We start from the raw sequence: 20,484 nt of genomic DNA, 5'->3' as shown, positions 1-20,484 counted from the left end.
AAACAGGAAATTAATCGGCACGTGTTTTTGTTTATGCGGAAAATCATTGTAAGGGTTAAAGTTGCCTCGTGAAATACTATAAAATACGCTATGCTGTTTGTGATTGTTGTTGATCTGCCAAATTTGAATAAATCTGATGGAGACACTTGTGAAACAGGAGAGGCTTTATTTATCATATCCAATATCTATAGACAATTTCATTGGCTTCGGTCCACTCCTTCCGACACTCAACACCACGGTCTACTCAACAGTATTTTTCTTTTCAGGAAAATACGAAACACGTATTCCCTCATCTTACCTCTACAACATTTGTGAACAATTTCATTCAGTTCGGTCGATTTCTTCTTCCCTTTCGGGCGTCAAATTTCAAAATTCTGGGTAGGACCTTTTGCCCCCTAAGACCGTTTTTTTTTTTTCACAGGAAATAAAAAAAGCCGAATTTGTTTATTTTTTGCTTATTGTCCTAACACAAAGTTTTGTTCCAATTCTTCATGTAAATTTGGGCACTTCTGACATACTGTTATTAGCACCTTTGTTATTTCATGATCAAAGGTTTGGAGGAGTCTGTGCCCCACCTAACAGTTTTTTCCAGGAAAATACGAAACCCGTATTCCCTCATTTTTCGTCTAAAATATCTATGCACAATTTCATTCACTTCGGTTCACTTTTTCTTACCTTTCAGGTGTCAACTTTCAAAATTTTGGGTGGGGGCTTTTTCCCCTAGAACAGTTTTTCCGCAGAAAATAAACAAAAACCGTATTCGTTTATTTTTTGCGTATTGTTCATACACAAAGTGTCGTTGCAATTCTTCATGTCCTTTACACATATCTTACATGTTACTAGCACTTTTGATATTTCATGATCAAAGGTTTGGAGGTGTCTGTGCCCCACCTAACCGTTTTTTCCAGGAAAATACAAAATACGTATTCCCTAATTTTACGTCTGCAATATCTGTGCACAATTTCGTTCGCTTTGGTCCACTTGTTTTTGCCTTTCGGGCGTCAACTTTCAAAATTTTGGGTGAGGGCTTTTGCCCCCTAAAACCGTTTTTCCGCAAAAAATAAAAAAGCACTTATTTGTTTACTTTATGTGTAGTATCTACCTGCCAAATTATATCAAAATCGGAGTGTTACACTGGGGAAGTGTTACTTGTTAGAATTATAACAACAACGCATTGCCCACAGTTTGAACACTGACTCAAAGTAATCTGATATAAAAGAACCTCAAAAGGAAAAATGTAGGTTTATTAAAAAGTGTTTGAGGTTTGGAAAGGGACAGCTTCCAGGACCTCACGCTGGATACGTCCCTGAGTCAATGCATTATATTTGTTTCTTGCAAAACATGATTATTAGATGAGTAATATGTAAAATTATATCATAGTTTGACTTTTAATAGGTCTTTCCTTAACACACCCATATTATCCGGCATTCTGCCTGTCTGTTTTATGTCGGATAAACGAAACTCTACTGTATTTCCAAAGATAGCATATACACAGGGGCTAGCGGTCTGCACGGGCCGGAATTTTTAGAACGGACCCTGCCCGTCCCCTTTAATTTATAATCTATAGGCATTAGCGGATTAAGGGCGGAGCCAATGGAGCCCAGGCTTCGGGACCCCAAGCTCAGAGGGCTCTTTAAAATCCCTCTGTTTAACAGTAAAATATAGTAATCAACTTATATTATAGGCTCCAGACCAATGCTAATTTTTTTCCGCTCGTTACGCTCGCGGTATCGCTAGATTTAAGTCTTTCCATCAGCAGCATTTAACTGTTAATAATGAATGCAATTATTTAATTGTTAATAATGGATTTAACTAAACTAATTATTGTAAACTTGGAGCACATTCAAATATTACAGCATAGTTCTCGGCTGTGGAAGGCTGCAAAGAAAATTTATGCACTGGAACTATTCTTAACATAGGGCCCCCTTAAAATAGTCGGCTCTAGGTCCCCAAAAGCCTTAATCCGCCCATGTCTATAAGCAATATTTCACGAAAAGCATGTATTTTTTAACAAATGTGTTTGTCATCAAGTTTTCATAAAGTAGTCCCTTTCTACTTTAAGCTATTTCAGAGGCCACGGTGTTTCAGTGGTAGAGCGTTCTCCTCTTGTGCATGGAGTCCTTGGTTCGATCTATGCTCGCGCCAAGTGAACCTTGTGCTGGACACTGTGTGCGTGAGTTTTCTCGGGGTTCTCCCGTTTTATCCCACTTTCTTCATTCGACCATTTCATTCATTTCTTATCATCACTGTCTCCTTTAGCCTAGCCGGCATAACGTGGGACGTAAAACTTAAAGGTTTCATTTCAAATCATTTCAATCAAAAAACAGTTGTAGGAAGTATGTCATTTCGAATAAAACAAACTACTATATACAATTCTGAGTATATTATTCTTTTATGAAATTCTCGCGAACCTTATTTCTAAATCGAAGGGTAAGAAGACTAAATTCACTCTCTTATTGTTATAGATCCATTTCAATTGAAGCAGTTGGAATAGTTGGAAAAAATTAAAAAGCCATACCCTATATTCCAGTGTGGCACAATTGGTATAACGCGGCACACTGGTGTGTCTAGCAAAGTGAACAGTGTGACGCAAACTGTTTCCTATTATTTGCAAGAATATTTGTCGAGTTTCTGTTATTTATTATTATTATTATTATTATTATTATTATTATTATTATTATTATCAACGATTCTTCCATGGACAGCTGTCTGTATACGGTTAAGCAACCACAAGTATCACATTGAGGGATAATGCAAAAGTCTATTTGCTTGTATATTCTATCGGGAATAACTGCATCCGTCTAGAAAGCTAGGACTAACAACAAAGGGATCCGATGTTCTGACCGCACACCGCCCCAAATCGTGAGTGCTACAAGTTCTCTTCTACGCCTTAGCACAATAAGGGCTGTTGCGTTAAGGGAGAGAGAGAAACAACTTAATTCCATTGCAGTTATATGCTTATTAAATGTTAACTTATGTTTATAAATTATGTAAATGATCGTATCGTTTTCTGTTTATTATTATTATTATTATTATTATTATTATTATACATTTCTTAATAGGTTGATTGCCACGTGTATGGAATTCCATACACACGGCTCTCCTGTGCAGCAGAACGTGATGATTTTCCATACGCAAACAATGTAGATATTCCAAGTTTGTTGTGTTCGTTTTATAGGTGTGTATGTAATTAGATACATATGGCGTAGAAATCAAAATTTAATATCCATGCCACGTATATGCAAAACCATACACAAAGAAATTTATGAACAAAGACATTGAGTTTCAGTTTATCGTCTCGTTCAGCAACGAAGCTATATGAGACTTCGGCCTACTGATTAACGTGGACTCTAAACCACGTGAGCTCTCGCCGGGAATCGAAGCCGTGTCTTCCACGCCAAAGGCGCATGCGCTAACCGCATATCCACTAAGGAGCTCATGAACAGAGACATTTATGGGCTAAAACAAAGGCGAAAACAAAGATGTGTGATGTGATTTTGAGTTTATCGTCTCTTTCAGCAGCGAGGCTATATGAGACGTGGACCTACTGATTAAAGTGGAATCTGAACCACCTGAGCTCCCGCCGGCTGAAAACAAAGAATGTTCATTTCAATGCAAACCTATGTAGGCCTACGGACTTCAATATTCGCCCTCAAACGAAAGTGAAGACTATCCATGATTCGCAGTATTAAACTCTCTCTCACCTCTGTATTCTCCTAACATGTCTCCCAGCGATTACGACATTTTTTGGCGTCTCAATCACTTCTTATGTTAGTAGGATAGCTTTACCTAGAGGCCACTGATTAACCTGGCATTGTATTTTTCACTTTTTTACCTTTGGAATTGACAATCATCGTTTGGACATTTCAGTCGCACCTACCTAATATTAACAATGTTTCTACGATAATTTCGTAACATTGTATTATTTCTTTGTTGATTAGCTTGGTTAGGCTTATTTAAACACTTTTTTTCTTTGCACCGACGTGTAACATCTCTTGGACGAAAATACACTAGCTCTCACTGGAAATCAAATCCAGAACCAATGCACTTGAACCATTTGACCACAACAAGGCACATTTAAAAAGAGGTTTCGATTTTGTTCGGAAAATTGTGATTAGGTGTAACATTAAAAATACATTTAAGAAAGGGTACGGAGCAAACGCACTGTACTTTCTCGCTTGAATTTCTTACACTGACTCGTGTTAGGCTGCAACTATTATTGAAATATTTATTTGGGAAATTGCGAATAAAATAATATTTTGGAAAACTTTGCTAGAAGAAACTTCAGGCCCAAAAATAAAGTACCCATTGGTCATATTTTGGTTAGAAATAACTTGATCCATATATTGGAATTATTAAGGATATAATTGTATGCGAACTATAAGCAAAAGCGTCTGAGTAATTTCTGAGAAAATCATGAAAAAAGTCACCCCAAGAATAAATTATCCTTTGTGGATCTTTTCAGGACAAACAAGCTATGCTATATTGTTAGTGTTTTCATAAAACATTTATTTATGAAATACGAACACAATCGCCTGAGTCGTTCTTGAGAAAATCGCAGGGTAAAACTTACTGTCAAAAGTATTATACCACTTCTAGATTTTCCGGATGAGGGAATTATACCATATAGCTAGGTTATTTATGTAACATGTATTTATAAAATATGAACAACAAACATCTCCTGAGTTGTTTTTAGGAAGGTCATCGTTAAAAGCTTACCCCCAAAGGTAAACTCTTCTATCTGTAATTTTGACAGTATATCGAATAATTTTTAAGCAAATCGTCGGGAAAAATTTCACTGTCAAAGTAAACTCTCTCTTTCGGATTTTTCTTTTTGGAACAAGCGAGTTATGCATATTGTAAGAGTGTTACAGACAATATTTTTACTGAAATTAGAAGAAATTTGTCTCAGTTATTACTGAGAAAATTGTCAAAAAAAATTCCACCCTTGAGAAAACCACTTCTTCTGTATGTTAACGGAATAAACGATTTATGCTGTATCTTAGTTTATTAATGAAACATTTCTTTACGAAATATGAACAAAATTGCCTGAGGCATTAATGGGAAAACCATCGGGGGAAAGCTCACCCTAAGAGTAAACTACTCCTTCGAACGAGTTGTCATATTGTTAGGTTATTAATAATACGTTTATTTATGAAATGTGGTTGAGAAAATTGTGGAAAAAGAACGCATACCATACAGTAAATTACACCATATATATTTTCTCAGAAAAAATATTCATATACGGTGGATATTTGTTAATAAAATATATATTTATAAAAAGTAAATAAAATCGTCACAGCTTTTTTTCTTGAGAAAATTGAATTATTTTAAATTTTAATCCTTCAGTAAATTACCCTTACTTTTAGGTGTCGAAGGATATAAAATTCGAAAGATAGTATGTTATTAAAACGTTATGTCTAGAATTCGGTCCAGATACGTTGAACAGTATGGCCTCTATTTGAGTGCATGTAAAAGCGTGACGAACCGAGAGACGAATAGATGGACAGACATCGAAAAATATTTTTTTCGATATGTAGGAGCATTGTAGCTTGAATTCATTGAAATCTGGTATTCGGTTTTTATAACTATCACCACACTTTCTTCTTTCGTCGCTCGACTGTGAAAACGAATAGGCCTATACCGACACGTAAGGTGATAATTTGTAATCCCAAAAATTTAATTTGTTATGTTTAATGTGTTGTCACGCTAGAAAAAAAAAGCTTATGCATGTTACATCATTTTATTATCAGTTTTTCACGCTACTGTATAATTCGGTATGATTATAATTAATACCCATGGCATCTTTTGGAAGCATTCGTGTTCCTCACAAATAGAGCTGTTAATTTAGTTTTGTTTAAAGAAAGCATCCTTTATTTCCTTACACAGACTTATGATTGCATTTGTTGCATTTGTGGATATGAAACAAAAGGAGAGAGAGAGAGAGTCAATACTCTAAAAAGAAACACACACACTGAAACACTAGAACAGTAATTTAACATCAGCTTTTTTTTTTCTTCATGACAACGAGCTATCGCTGTGACTGTGTTCGCCACGCTGTGTGTAAGGCAGCAGGTCGCGCATGTTTTGTTTTTTTACTGTTCCTGACTCACAGACACTCGCAGTGAGTTGAAGTTACTTCTGCTGACGGAGAGGGAATGATTAAGCATATCATACCATAAACTGAAAACAATCGCTATTAGTAATAATACACTAATTCTAAATAAATACGTCATCAGAAAAAACAAAAAGTTATTTCATTATTATATTGTTTCGGTTCTTATTAACATAAAAATTATACACTTTCTACAATGTTTTTTAAAGAAAAAATTGGATGGGATCGCATGGGATTCGATCTGGTGTCAAAACAATATAAGAATTACTAGTCCGCCACTCTACCCACTTGACCACACAGACTACCTTTTGTTGCCTGTCTTTTTCTTAACAAATAAATGCTCATGGCTATAGAGCATGTCACTTCCAAACTTAAGACAACAGTTTTTCTCTTTGTTTCTATACTTCCGTATAACATCTTGGTTACAGAAGCTAATTTATATTTGGTAGACAATTTACACCCTAGATTTAAGCCAATAAATGCAATATATTAGTCCACTTTCCAGTTCCTTGATTCAACTAAAGTTATTCCCTCTGCAATCGTGCTGTGCTACTGCAAAAAATCCCTCGAAAACATTATTGCCAGTATACACAAAGCCGAACATAATTTTGTTTTTTGCTTATATTTTTATTATTTTATTATATTTTTTGGAAATATCTCCTTAGATGGATTGCTTTCTATTATCTACACATACTAATAACTGAATTTCACCCATAAACATAAGGAAAATGGAATAATTGCGAAAAATCGTGAGTTACAGTATACGCGCAATATTTTTTGCGCATGGGAGTACAAGGAGGTGAAATCTATTGAATTTCGGAGGAAACAAGGGGGTATTATGATGGCAGTAGAAAATAAGAATGGGAAGGTAGTCAGCGAGAAAAATGAGGTCATAGGAAGGTGGAAAGAATACGTTGAAGACTTATATGAGAGTAGGGATAGACCGTGTAGCATAAATGTTGAAGTGGAAAATGAAGTAGGCGAGGATGATAAAGGATTTAGTATTCTTCGGGGTGAGTTTGAAAAGGCTATATCCGAGATTAAGAATGGAAAGGCAACAGGAATAGATAACATACCAATCGAATTCATTAAAAATATAGGAGACAAGGGAAAGAAAGAATTGTGGCGACTATGCAATGAAATATATGAAACAGGAGAATGGCCAAGAGACTTTCTGAAAACGATCATGATACCGATGGCTAAGAAATCAAACCCAAAGAGATGTGAGGATTATAGAACTATTAGTCTCATATCTCATGCAGCTAAAATTCTGCTCCGAATACTGAACAGAAGGTTATATGGAAGAACGAATAAAGATGTTGAGGAAGAGCAGTTCGGGTTCAGAAGAGGCAAGGGCACAAGAGATGCTATTGGATTATTAAGGGTGATCGGTGAAAGATTTATAGAAAAAGGGAAAGAGGTGTATGTTGTATTTATTGATCTAGAAAAGGCTTTTGACCGCGTGAATTGGGAATTGTTGTTGGGAGTTCTAACAAAGATAGGGTTGGAATGGAAAGATAGAAGACTCATAAGAAACTTATACATGAACCAACAAGTAAGTGTTAGGATAGGGGAAGAACTGACGGAAGAGAGTGCAATTGGAAGGGGAGTTCGACAGGGATGCTGCCTCTCGCCAACACTATTTAATGTCTATCTAGAAGAGATAGTGAAAAAGAGCCTACATGATGGTGATGACATTTCGGTAGGAGGTAGAATGATTAGATGTATAAGATTTGCAGACGATATGGCGCTTGTTGCACAATCTGAAAAGAAAATCAATAAAATGTTAGAAAAAATGAGGAAGGGCTTTGAAGAATATGGGATGAAAATAAATGTTAGAAAGACAAAAGCCATGGTGATTGGAACGAAGGGGTCTGTGTCAAATATAAAAGTAGGAGGGGAGAAAATAGAACAAGTGAATAGTTTTCGATACCTGGGTAGTATTCTTAGTAATGACATGAAATGCGAACGTGAAATAAAAGCAAGGATAGGAATGGCGAAAGAAGCCTTTAAAAGAAAGAAAAGTCTGTTTTTTGGGACCTTGAACAAAGAGTTTAGAAAAAGACTCATAAAATGCTTCGTGTGGAGTGTTGTACTGTATGGGGCGGAAACGTGGACATTACGTAAAGGTGACGAAAATCGACTGGAAGCCTTCGAAATGTGGGTGTGGAGAAGAATGGAAAGAATTAGTTGGGTCGAGCGGAAAACGAATGAGAGAGTGTTAGAAATGGTGGGTGAGAAAAGAACACTTTTAGATATTATTAGGAAGAGGAAGAGAAATTGGTTGGGACATTGTCTAAGAAGAGATTGTATCATGAGGGACGTCCTAGAGGGTATGGTGGCGGGAAAGAGAGGGAGGGGGCGAAGGAGACTACAATTAATGGATGATATTAAAACAGAAAGATCATACACGAAGACGAAAAGGTTAGCGGAGGACCGTGGAGCATTGAAGCTTCTCAGCTGCGGCAAGTGACCTGCCAATAAAAGCAGAATACCTATGATGATGATAATTCGTTTTAAATACCATCCAATAACTTAGTAACATTCATCCTCTCAATAAAATCTCGCCACTATATTACCGCATTATTTAAACACTACATACCGCTCGCCGAGTGAAGGGTTTTCACAGACCAGCACTGGGAACTAATTACTTCCACATGCATTTTATTCCTCTGATCTACCTCACTGCGATTATCATTTCTTTCGAGAACCGAAGGAATGTCTGCGTAGTGTACGAATTCAGAACTTAAATTATATAAGTCACGCAGTAGATCAGTGGATAGATTAAGTTCTCAAAAAATTGTTTGAAAATGTCTTGAAAATTTTAGTAACCCACTGGAAGAAATTGTTATATTGAAAAACTACGATGTAACTTAGATAGTGATAAATAAAATTTTAAATTTTAAACGAAAAATCTCAGAACTTTCGAAAAATTTCTCTCTCATTCTGATTCCTAATACTTCCATTCTAGGATCTATTGGGAACAAGAAAGTATTTTGGAAATTCTAATTTATTCTACTTGATCTAAATAAACAGTACTACTAAGTTGCTCTTACAAATAATTTAATTATCATTATTGCATTATGATCTACAAGCACGAATTAAATACTTAAATTAAGAAATTACTGAAAAAAATACTATAAAAATGATTTCGTTTTGTCTTATTTTAGAAGAAGCGTAGCTCTGAAGTGATTGGAGGTCCACATAAAGTGAACAAAGATTCACGTTTCGTGGAACTACTTCTAGTGATTGATAACACAATATACCATGACATGGGGAGAAATTTGGAGGCAGTCTATCAGTTTTCCAAAAATATTGTTAATATAGTCAATGCCGTAAGTACGTTTACATTATTTTTCAGTTGACTTTCTTTTCTTTTTCTTTCTTTTTGTGTATTAGAACATCAGGAAAGTTAACAAACAGGAGACAACTAGACAGTTGCTTATATTAAAGGTGTAAATGTTTTAGAATTTACAGTTCAGCAAAGGTCATCTGGAATATATTACTATTAATACTATTACTTCCCTTCAGGTTTTTACATATTCTCATTTTTACAGAGGCTCGGTAAATCCTTGGGGTATATAGACACAAGGATAGAACAAGAAACAATTCAATCCCTACCAAGAAACCGCCTAATAGTTAGGTAAACACCCTTCAAACTACACCACTATATTATTATTAAGTATTCTGCTTTTTTGAGGTCGTGGGACTAATGAGTTTCTTTCCTTTTCTTTTTTTTTCAGTTTAGGGTTGGGCCTGTAAACGTTTCTTCCACGTTTCTCGATCTTCAGCTTCCACTTTCAAGTCCCAATATTTTCTTATCTTTTTCAAATCATCGATCAGTTGTGTTCTTCTTCTCCCTACTCCTCGCTTTCTTTCCATCTTTCCTTCTTTGGCGGTTTGAAGAAGACAATTTCTTCGCAAGATGTGTCCAATCCAATTGACCTTCCTACGAAGGATGCCGTCGAGAAGTGTCCTCTTCTCTCCTATTCGTTTTAAAACATCTTCGTGTGTTACTCTTTCTCTCCATTTTATCTTCTCCATCTTTCTCCAACACCACATTTCGAAACTCTCTAAATATTTCTTCTCTAACTCCCGTAATATCCAAGTCTCTGAACCATACAGTCCAATACTCCAGATATAGCACTCAACTAACTTCTTCCTTAGTTTAATATTAAGGCTATTCGTATAATTACCAACAAAACAGGGGCGGCTTGTCCGAGAAGCCACATCGGTAAAAACTGACGTTTATTGATTCAGACTAAGAGGAAATAAGTTTGCCTAATCCTCTAATTCTTGTATATAACAACTAAATCATTAGATAACTTTTATCTTACCTTATTTTGGAGCGATAAAATATTATACTGTACTGATGTGACTCCTTCACGAGCCGCCTCTGCTAGCAAATAAAATTATCATACAGGAAAACGTAATCAAAATTGATGTTTTCTTAAAGATTTGATTTTGAGTTTGGTGTCCTTTTCAACAGCGAGGCTAAATTGAGACGTGGTCCAACAACTTAACTTGGGAAACTTGGTATCCGCACCACATGAACTCTAGCCGAGAATCGAACCCAAGTGTTTTCTTAAAGAACTAACGATCCTCCCACTGATAAAAAAGTGCCCATGCTTGCATAGGTTTCTAATTGCGATTTTCATACTATTAAGAATGCTGAATCCAGTGCAACGATTTTAAAAGATATTTATCCATGTGGAATTATTCTCTTGTTTCATTTTGTCTCTGAATACCAAGTTACATCGTTGGGTTACGTTGTTGACAGTGTGTAAGAAATAAATTTCTTTAATGTTTTTAAATAGTATCTCTTCACACTAACGTAGAAAAACACTTTAAATGTGTCCAGGGCTACCATTTTGTCGATTTATTAAAAGAAAAGAAATACATCTTTTGCGGAAAAAAGGAATATGTATAACGTAAAACGCGTCAAAAAAAACATAAAACTTCGTAGAAAGCGCAAAAGATTTGGCAACCATAATGGTGACAGGCAAGCGAGAACATGGATAGCAGAGTTGATGGTTTGGCAAGTACACTATACGCGAATCCATTGCTATTTCGTGCATTACCAACACTTCTTTATAAACCTTTCTGCCGCCTTTTCTCGCTTACCTTTCCCTAGCCTCTACCTGTTTTTCCGTGTTGCTCCTACGAAAGAAAAGATTGGGACATGATACATTGACTAATTGGAAATAACTATCCCAAGTGCACGGCTTCAATGCGTTCGCAACGCGTTTTTATGGTTCATGCGTACGGTTGGAATACGCTGACCATGTATTTAAATGTGGATCGCTAATCGCAATGCGCTGCAAACGCAAAAGCAATAAAAACGCACAGAATACGTCGGCTCCAGCGTATTTGGTGCGTTTCGGAACAATAGACTGCCTGCTGTTTCGGAATCAGTAAAAGATGTATAAAGGAAGGACAAAAAAGAAAGACGTGTGGCCAGGCAAGGGGATTTTTAGCAAGAAACAGCTGCTTGGAAGATGCTTTATGCAGAGTATTGGAACTCTACTATTATAAAATATGTACGTGTATAACAAAAGAAAAATCACAAGGAAATTCCGAAAAATTAGCTAATCACAGAAAAATCTATATGTAACACAATAGGGTTATTTCTCGTGACTCACATGTATGACAATAAGGGTGTGGCAATAAGGCCTGGAAACAATGACTGGTTCACAGTAAGATTTATAACTGGCAAAAGTAAAATTACCGAGTACCTACCTAGTTCGCGTTCGCTGCGCGGGGTACGCATCCTCGATTAGCCATAGTCTAAGTAGCAAAGTACGCGTACCATAATTAGAGTTTAGAAATGTGTAACAATAATTACATTGCATTTGGAAATATATATATGCACTTTCTTTATTTGTTAAAAGGTATACATGTCTTTAAACATATACATCTCTCTGACTGGCGTCGTTGTGTGGACAGAAGGAGACCAGATAGAGATATCTTCCAACGGTGATACTACGCTGGAGAAATTTTTGGAATATCGAAGAGAAAAATTAGTTCTACAATACCCAAATGACAACGCACAGCTTTTAACGTAAGTATTTAGTGAGTACTTAGAATTACACATTGAATTCTTGTTGCTTTTCGAGTTCTTATAAGCATGGTCAGCTCAAACATACAAATAGTAGAAGATTTCGAAAAAAAAAACTTACTGAGACGTTGCTACGGTGCAATATCTACACAAACATTTTACTAGTGGTGGCAGCTGCTTAGGTTGCATGATTGTCGAATAGACCGTTTTTTTAAGTAGTTTTGTTTATCAAAACCTTTATATATATATATATATATATATATATCATCCTGTCTGTTCATGTGTCCGGGAGAGAAAGAGTCACAAGAGTAAATTCGTTGATGGATGTAAGTATGCCTTTAAGACTGTTATGAAACGTAAGTGTCATGTATTGTTGTCTTATTTTATTACAAGTGTATCAGAAAAATTAGTTGGTGCTTTTGTTTCTAATTCCGTAAATGAAATGGAGCATATTAACAATTAAAACGTAGGTTATGCCTTACTGTATATGCTATATTTCATTCAACTTGCGTTTAGTAAGATCGAAGTAGAAGTTTTATATGGAAATAACTTTTAAACCTACATGGAACATCAATTGTTCTTCATCTCTGAAAGTGAAACAAATGAATTTTATAGTAATAGTGAGTGTAAACTTGAATCAATAAATATGAAAACACAGAACATATTTTTATCTGCATTTTGTAAATATTGAAGTAATACTCGGGAGCAAGGAGCGCACCAGCGTGTAGGGACATGCCTTTGATATTGCAACCACTACATTTACAGTCCACTCACTCTTTATTGCACTTTATCATACCCAATGGAAGACAATCTCGTAGTTTTATAAGATATTAGTAATGAATTCATCTTATAAACAACATGGAACACTATAACTGAAACTTTTTTCCCATGGGACATGTCTTAAAGTAGGACAGCTGACATATATAATTCGTCCCATCCCATTTGTTTTCGTCAGGTGTAAAAACTAAGTTTAAAAGGAAAACTTACAGAAAACACATGCTGCGTTACTGAAAGTTGAGGAAGACTAACCTTGGAAATCTAAAGAATTTTCATTCTTCTTCTAATCTTCCACGAAAGTTTTTAAATTTATTTTTACGGACTGATGATGCCAAAAGCGTTGGTCGAAATATTAAGTTTTCCTTATCCAAGACTATATATATACACTGAAATACTGTGCCTATAAAAGTTCCTCAAATACTTCGCAACATTTAGTGATAATTTTAACAAATTTTCTGGAAAACAAAATTATTCGAGTTGAATTTTCTGGAAGACACAATTCCAGTAAAATTCTATTTTCAAAAGCATCAAAAAATGGTATGAGAAATTCAGAGGTGAAAGACTGCAAAGCTTCTCAGTCGGGATCTATGAATCATGTTAGGTAAGCTTACTGAAGCAGCTCCCGCAAACCTAGAGCTTTCAGCCTCTCGCAATATCCATTTAAAAATAATAAAGTATAAACTATAGGCTTCAGCTGCATCGTCATCTCAGCAAAATGGCATAGACATGCATTTTAAGATGCAAGAGAGGTGTGAAGTTGACGGTTTTTCGTACACTCACTTATCCCTAGCGTCAAAACAAGTTTCCATCTTTTTGGAAAGGGAATCAGCATAGCTTGCGCATTAGGATGGCCCAAAAAATTCAAATTTATCCCACAACCCTGGGCACCATCTCATTTTTTTTACTGCAGCTAATAATAGTAAATTGCCAAAATTTCAATGTCCTAGGTGGAATAGAAAGCAGTGCTCAACGTCTTACAAATTCGAAAAATTGCATTATTTTATTTTATTTTGAAATATAAATTTTTAATTATGTATTTCTTTCTCCAAATGCTATTTTTGTGAAATAAATATCAAGAAAACTGTATAAAGAAGTAAAAAAAACAAAAAAAAACATAGAACTGTCAATTTTTGGTCGTGAGAACTGTTGTGTTGCAAGTTTAAACATCAAGAAAACTGTATAAAAGTGAAAAATGAGAACGGTCAATATTTGGTTGTGAGGACTGTTGTGTTACATGTGATTGTTGTGGAATATGGACTGTGTGAAAATATGGCTTTGTCATTAACTTCAACACGTCAAGCGGACAGTGTATTTTTGATAGGTATCAGAGACGTAGAACCAATATCTAGATTTAATTAGTTACTAACTTTAAGGCAAGTTCTTCTCAGATTTCAGTTTTTTCTACATGAAAAAAATCTATAAAAAAATGCACGTCACAGCACTATAAACGAATTAATTTCAGTGTGGAAAAAGGCAGCCACACTGATACCTACTAGACTTACAAAACATTGTGTTGATAAGCTTGAAAAACTACACTCTGAATGGCTGTTGTTGAAAAAAAATAAAGGAAGAATGTCTGATGCCCAAAAGAAACGTGAAACATCATTTCAAGAGCACCTTGATAAGATGTTTGACATTGCTCACAATGAAGTACTTACTATGTGCAAAGTAGATGAAGACAGGAAGTTTTTAATTGATCAAAGGACAAAAAGAAATATGTTTATTTCATCAGAAGACAAGAAATACAGCAAGAAACAAGCAAGGATTATTGAAAGAAGACTGAAAGAGCAAAACAGACTTGAAAAAGGTACAGTTCAAAGTTTCTCGTCCCTGGCATCCTCAACTGTGACTATTTCAAATTCAGAAGACGATTCATCACAAAATTCTGATCCGGTCAAAGATAAATCAGAAGAGCTGTATAGTACGTATAGGCCATCATAATCTTTGAAAAAAAAAAAAAAAGGAAATCTCGTACAGATTTGCAGTCTGAGCCAATTGCAAAGAAATTTTTATTTTCTACACATGCCACTAGTGAATTAGATCGCAATAAAGTTTCCGATAGGGAATCCTTAAGATTAATGGTCCCTATTGCAGCAGCACTAGGTCATGACCCCAACTCATTGCCATTATCACGAAGCACTATTCAACGCAAATGGAAAGCAGCAAGAAAAACTGTGTTTGAAGAAATAAAAGAATCTGTTTCGTTTGACGATCCAGTCATTGTTCATTGGGATGAGAAGATTCTTCCCGAAACTTTAGGCACTGATAAAGTAGATCGTTTACCCGTCTTAGTATCTGCAGATGGTAAAGATAAATTAGCTAGTTGGTGTGCCAAAACTTGTAAGTGGTACTGGCGCAAATGTAGTTTATAATAAACTAACTGAACGGGGTTTGCGTAACAAGATAGTAGTCATGTGTTTTGACACTACATCAGTTAACACAGGATTGAAAAAATGGAGCCTGTGTTTTGCTGGAACACAAAGTTGAAAAAGAATTGTTATGGCTACCATGCAGACACCACATTTTAGAAATTGTTCTCAGTAAAGTATTTACTTTCTGCTTTGGAGCTTCCAGTTCCCCTGATGTACCGTTATTCAAAAGATTCAAGGCAGCATGGCATTATATACACCAAGAAAATTATCAGCCTTTGGGAGATATTCCTGACAGTGATTATCTTAAACTCTCTGCAGTCAGTGTTTTATTAGTTGCCTTAGGAAGCAAGAACCAGTCCAGAGATGACTATATGGAGTTAATAGAGCTCTCTTTACTTGCTCTAGGCCATACTCCAGCCAAAGTTCATTGGAGAACTCCAGGTGCAGTACACGACGCGCGTTGGATGGCGAAGTTGTTATACGCTATCAAAATATACTTGTTTCGTAATGAACACTGTTTCAAAACCACACAAAAGGAAAAATCTTAGTTAGAACGCTTTGTGAAATTTGGAGCTCTTGTGTAAGTCAAATATTGTATTGAAGCACCTGTGGCTACAAATGCTCCTTGGTAAGATCTTTCCCTGTGGAATGACATGACAAAATACCATAATATTGATCCTGAAATAAGTGATTGCGAAAAATGCCTTCAAACCTCATCTTTGGTACCTTTCGGATGAACTAGTTGATTTGAGTTTATTCTCAAATAAAGTATCCAGTGAGGGCAAGGTGGCAATTGTCAATAAGATGAAGTGTGAGCATGCAGACCGGAAGGTAAGAGGAGACTCAGCTCTTTTAACTAATCAAGCTGCTTTGGCTGATTTTGCCTCAAAAAGATCAGTCCAGTTGTTTGATAAGTTAAAAATAAATTCAAGTTTTTTGACCACACATCCGGATAAATGGAGCAGCAATCAACATTACATTAGAGGGGGAAAATAATCAAAAACTTCAAAAGTTGTAAATGATATAGCTGAGCGTGGAGTCAAACTATTTGAAGACTTCAATAAGCTTATGACAAATGATAAAGAAAAAAAGCTAATAGACAGTTGGTTCCGAGCCAGACGACAAAAGCAGTTGTTGACAGTTTGAAGTAGTCATCTTCAAAGGATTAATCCGTTTACTTCTTCTACTACCTAGTACATTCCCTTACAAGATTTTTGTATTATTGCATTATTTGTTGATATTCTACTAGGAAATACACGTAATTTACTACTTTCCAGCTAGTTGTACTTCATTGAAACTAACCTAAAAATCCCTATTTTTGGATTTCAATCTTAATATATGCCTTTGAGCACTGTCTTCCAATTGGAATATGATCTAATTTTGCCAGCAGAGTTGTTTCATTACTAGATATGTAAACTAATTTTGAAAATTTGACTATATAATATGGGCCACCCTATTGCGCATCTGAGGGATTGTGTGACTCCCCTGGCGGCTTTTAGTAATCGTATGCTTAGTCACATCTTTAGAGACAACATAACACTACACATTGCCGCAATAGGTAAATTCGAATTTTAGAAAACAGCGTAAATAACTACTATTCAAATGATTACAGCGTAAATAACTACTACATCTAGATGTATAAGCATTACAATTCTTTTTCTAGTATTTAGTTACATTATTATTCATTTGTTTGTTATGAATGTTCTTGAGTTTATTACAACCTTCCTACACTTTATTTTTTTTAATTCACTGTCATACAGCTATATGGTGAATTAAACATTATTCTTAAGATCTAACTTTTATTTCGAAAACCTATTTTCAAGATTTTTTTTCTTTCTTTGCAGCGGAAAGGACTTTAATGGCGGCGTTGTGGGCAAAGCCTATACGTACACGATGTGTAGCTATAAATACTCTGGTGGAGTAGATATAAAACACAGCAATGTTGTAGGTTTGGTTGCACTCACAGTTGCTCATGAAATGGGACATAACTTTGGTATGGAACATGACAAAGAGAATTGTGGATGTGAATATTGCATCATGGCTCCATCTGTCATGTATGAAATTAGTACTCTACTTTCGAACTTGGTCAACTAAATTGTTTATTTTGGTTACTTATTTGTACTATGTTTATTTATTTATTGTTTAAAAAACTCATACCTTGAGTATAGAGAACATGCCTTACATAGAAAATGAAATAATTAGCTTCTGATCTGCAAACTATGTTGAGTTTTTTTTTTTTAATATCAATTATCCGAATGATAAAATATCTTGCTCATATTCATGTTAGAATGCTTTACTATTTGAAACAAAAATCACAAGGGTCTATATTGGAAACTAGAGTTAAAGAAAAAATTCCCCAGGGTCAAATCTACAGGTTCGACTACAGGCTAGATAAATTTGTCGCAAACAGTATTGGAACCATGCATTTATCCAAGTTTTTCCTGCCTCTCAGTATTTATTAGAAGAGCCATTTAGATTGAAGTGGCAACATATCTGGAAAATGAAAATGAAACGTTTACTCATGTAAACATGGTTAGGTTCCCTCGACGTAGTCCCACCCTACATAGTGAACACATTTCCAGAAATCTCAAATAAGTTAGATACTGTTGAGAATCCCCGTTTCTGACAGGATTTCGAGAGTGTGTCCTGAAGCACAAACAATGCTGAGAATATCACGGAAACAAAGCCCTAGTGAATTTAAGATAATAGAGAAATTACATGATTGCATACGCAAACTTCAAATTTACAGTAAGGAATACAAAATGAACTTCTAATCTATTAACTTTAATAATAATTTAATGTTCTGAATTGTTCATTTTTAGTTACCATAAATACGACGTCCATCATTACTACTTTTTCTAGGTTTGAATACCATCATATGGATATTAGAACGGTTGGGGCATGATGCTTTAAATGGACACAGGAAGCATCCATAGAAGTTGATAAACAAATTACTCTTATCATTCAGTTTAAATATTATTATTAGGAGATAGCGAGATTTGAGTACATTGTGTAAATTAATAAATATATGAATGAAAACATATTCCCTAATAAAATATTAATTGTGGAATATAGGAATACGTTAATATGAATTATAAAATGAATGGTGTACTAACTGATAGTAATACATTTATTTTACTTCCCTTAATCTTAATGTATATACATATAAAAATGAGTCATTATGTTTGTGACTTAATAACTCTTGAACCACCAGACCGGTTTCAATCAAATTTTCAATATAGATGAGATTCGGACCTGGGATGGTTTTTATCGTTTCACTTTGACGGTGCAACTTAGGGGAGGGGGAGATATATAAAAATAATTGAAAACGACCGATATTAGTGTTGAATCTATAGTTTCCACAATAGCTGGGGTGAACAGTGACGCTTCCGATGCCATTTAAATCCTAATTCAGCCCCCATTAATACTCCTAAGGGGGATGGTGACGTAAAAATAATTGAAAATGACCGATATTAGTCAAATTCCTAGTGTTTGGGATCCCTAAGTTGATTGGTGAATAGTGACAGTGAATATTCTATTTTTATGTATAATTTGGACTAGTTATTTTATAGAAAATATGCCTATTAATAATACTTACTATTTATCCAAATCTCAAATTAGATTGCTTCGTTTTGCGGCTCCTAGCTTTTGCAGTATTAGTGAATACATACTTTATCTTTCTAGAGTACAGACGGGAGTTATTATAGATTACTTTTAAACGTTTTCCATGTTTGTGGTCACTCAGCCACGCGTGCGAATTGTTGACCTGATATAGTATTATACTTGTGGGGACCGAGCCAGGATACATTAATTTTTTAGTTTGTTTCAAAATAACATCTTAACACAAAATCACAGTAATATAGAATAGTACTACAGCAATAATAAAAGTATTTTTGTATATAAATAACTAACATATTTCATTAATCTTACAGAACAGAATCAGTAACTGAATGGAGCGAGTGCAGCGTCAAGGCCTTGACTGATAGTTTCAAGCGTGGATTTGATCATTGTCTACGAAATAAGCCAGATAGGTAACGCCAATGTTTGATTTGAAGCTAGTGATAGTATCGGTTCATTAACTTCCTAAAAATATTTTTGGCTCTCCAAAACGATACTCTTAATGGCCGACTTCGTCCAAGAAACAAGAGAGAAGTGATATACATTCTTAGATAAACAACATAGGGACTTAATAAAGCTTACAGATCTCTATCTTGCCTTTAAGTGCATGGACTAGACATCTTAATAAAAATTGGGCCCACTAACTTATGGGAAACTGCTATACTTATATAAGATTCCAATTATTGATTTACAGTTATTATATTATTATTATCAAATAGACTTACGCGATTACGCTCAGACTAGAGCTACTTGGTTAATTTTTACTTTAAACGTTCCGTTTTAGCACCAAGGCATTATGAACTACTTAACATGACATCCGAACCACATGGGTTTCTTCCGAGAATTGAAGACACATGCGTTTCCCACACAAACACGAGAAAGTTCATTGCATTTTACATCTTATTCTATAGCTACAATTTTATAATATTCAATGTCGAATTACAATGATTAATATTTGTGATAGTTTCCAGAAGTATTATTTTCGTATTGCTTTCAAATCTGCTGCTCAATTTATATCTTTAACATGTTTCGGTAAATTATTATAAAATGACATGAACTGCTTATTTTGTCCGTTTGCCTAGTATTATACAAATGTACTTCTTTCCTTAGTGTTAGTAATTAATATATGTTTTCTGTATTACCTGACAATGATTCTGAATATATACCTACAGTGCCGGAAGTTGTGGAGGTGAGAGAACAACTTCACTCCTTTTAACGTCCCCGCCGTTCGAGGGGACCACTTCAAGACAGAACTTTCTTACTCCATATGATACGATACGAACATGAATGTGTAAATAAAGCATAAAATAGTTTCAACATAAAAAAAATTAAATGAAACGAAAATGTGATCTGGGCCCATTTCCGTAAAATGTCTACTATTTTGATCCCAAAAAATAATATACAGGGTGTCCCACATAAAACCGGTACGCCTCACGTACCAGTTAATCTATTTAAATTGCTTGTGGGGTCACAACACTGTCTCTAAAGTTGGCTACACTATATTTTATCGGAAAGTTGAATGCAGTAGTGTGGTCGTGCGTCAG

General features: G+C 35.1%; 1 protein-coding gene across 1 annotated transcript in view; it reads left to right on the top strand.

The window, feature by feature from the left end:
* Positions 1 to 20,484, top strand: part of LOC145666977 (zinc metalloproteinase-disintegrin-like 4a) — a 75,406-nt gene that overhangs the window by 28,447 nt on the left and 26,475 nt on the right. Inside the window, exons 6-9 of the mRNA XM_081734637.1 lie at positions 9,286 to 9,450; positions 12,007 to 12,176; positions 17,167 to 17,376; positions 19,255 to 19,353. Coding sequence (XP_081590763.1) covers positions 9,286 to 9,450; positions 12,007 to 12,176; positions 17,167 to 17,376; positions 19,255 to 19,353 — 644 coding nt within the window. The remainder of the gene's footprint in view (positions 1 to 9,285; positions 9,451 to 12,006; positions 12,177 to 17,166; positions 17,377 to 19,254; positions 19,354 to 20,484) is intronic.

This window comes from Thermobia domestica, chromosome 12 (assembly GCF_964235325.1).
Source record: "Thermobia domestica chromosome 12, izTheDome1.hap1.1, whole genome shotgun sequence".
Lineage (NCBI taxonomy): Eukaryota > Metazoa > Arthropoda > Insecta > Zygentoma > Lepismatidae > Thermobia > Thermobia domestica.
Note: the sequence above shows the minus strand (reverse complement) of the source record. Positions and strands in the feature narration are given on the sequence as shown.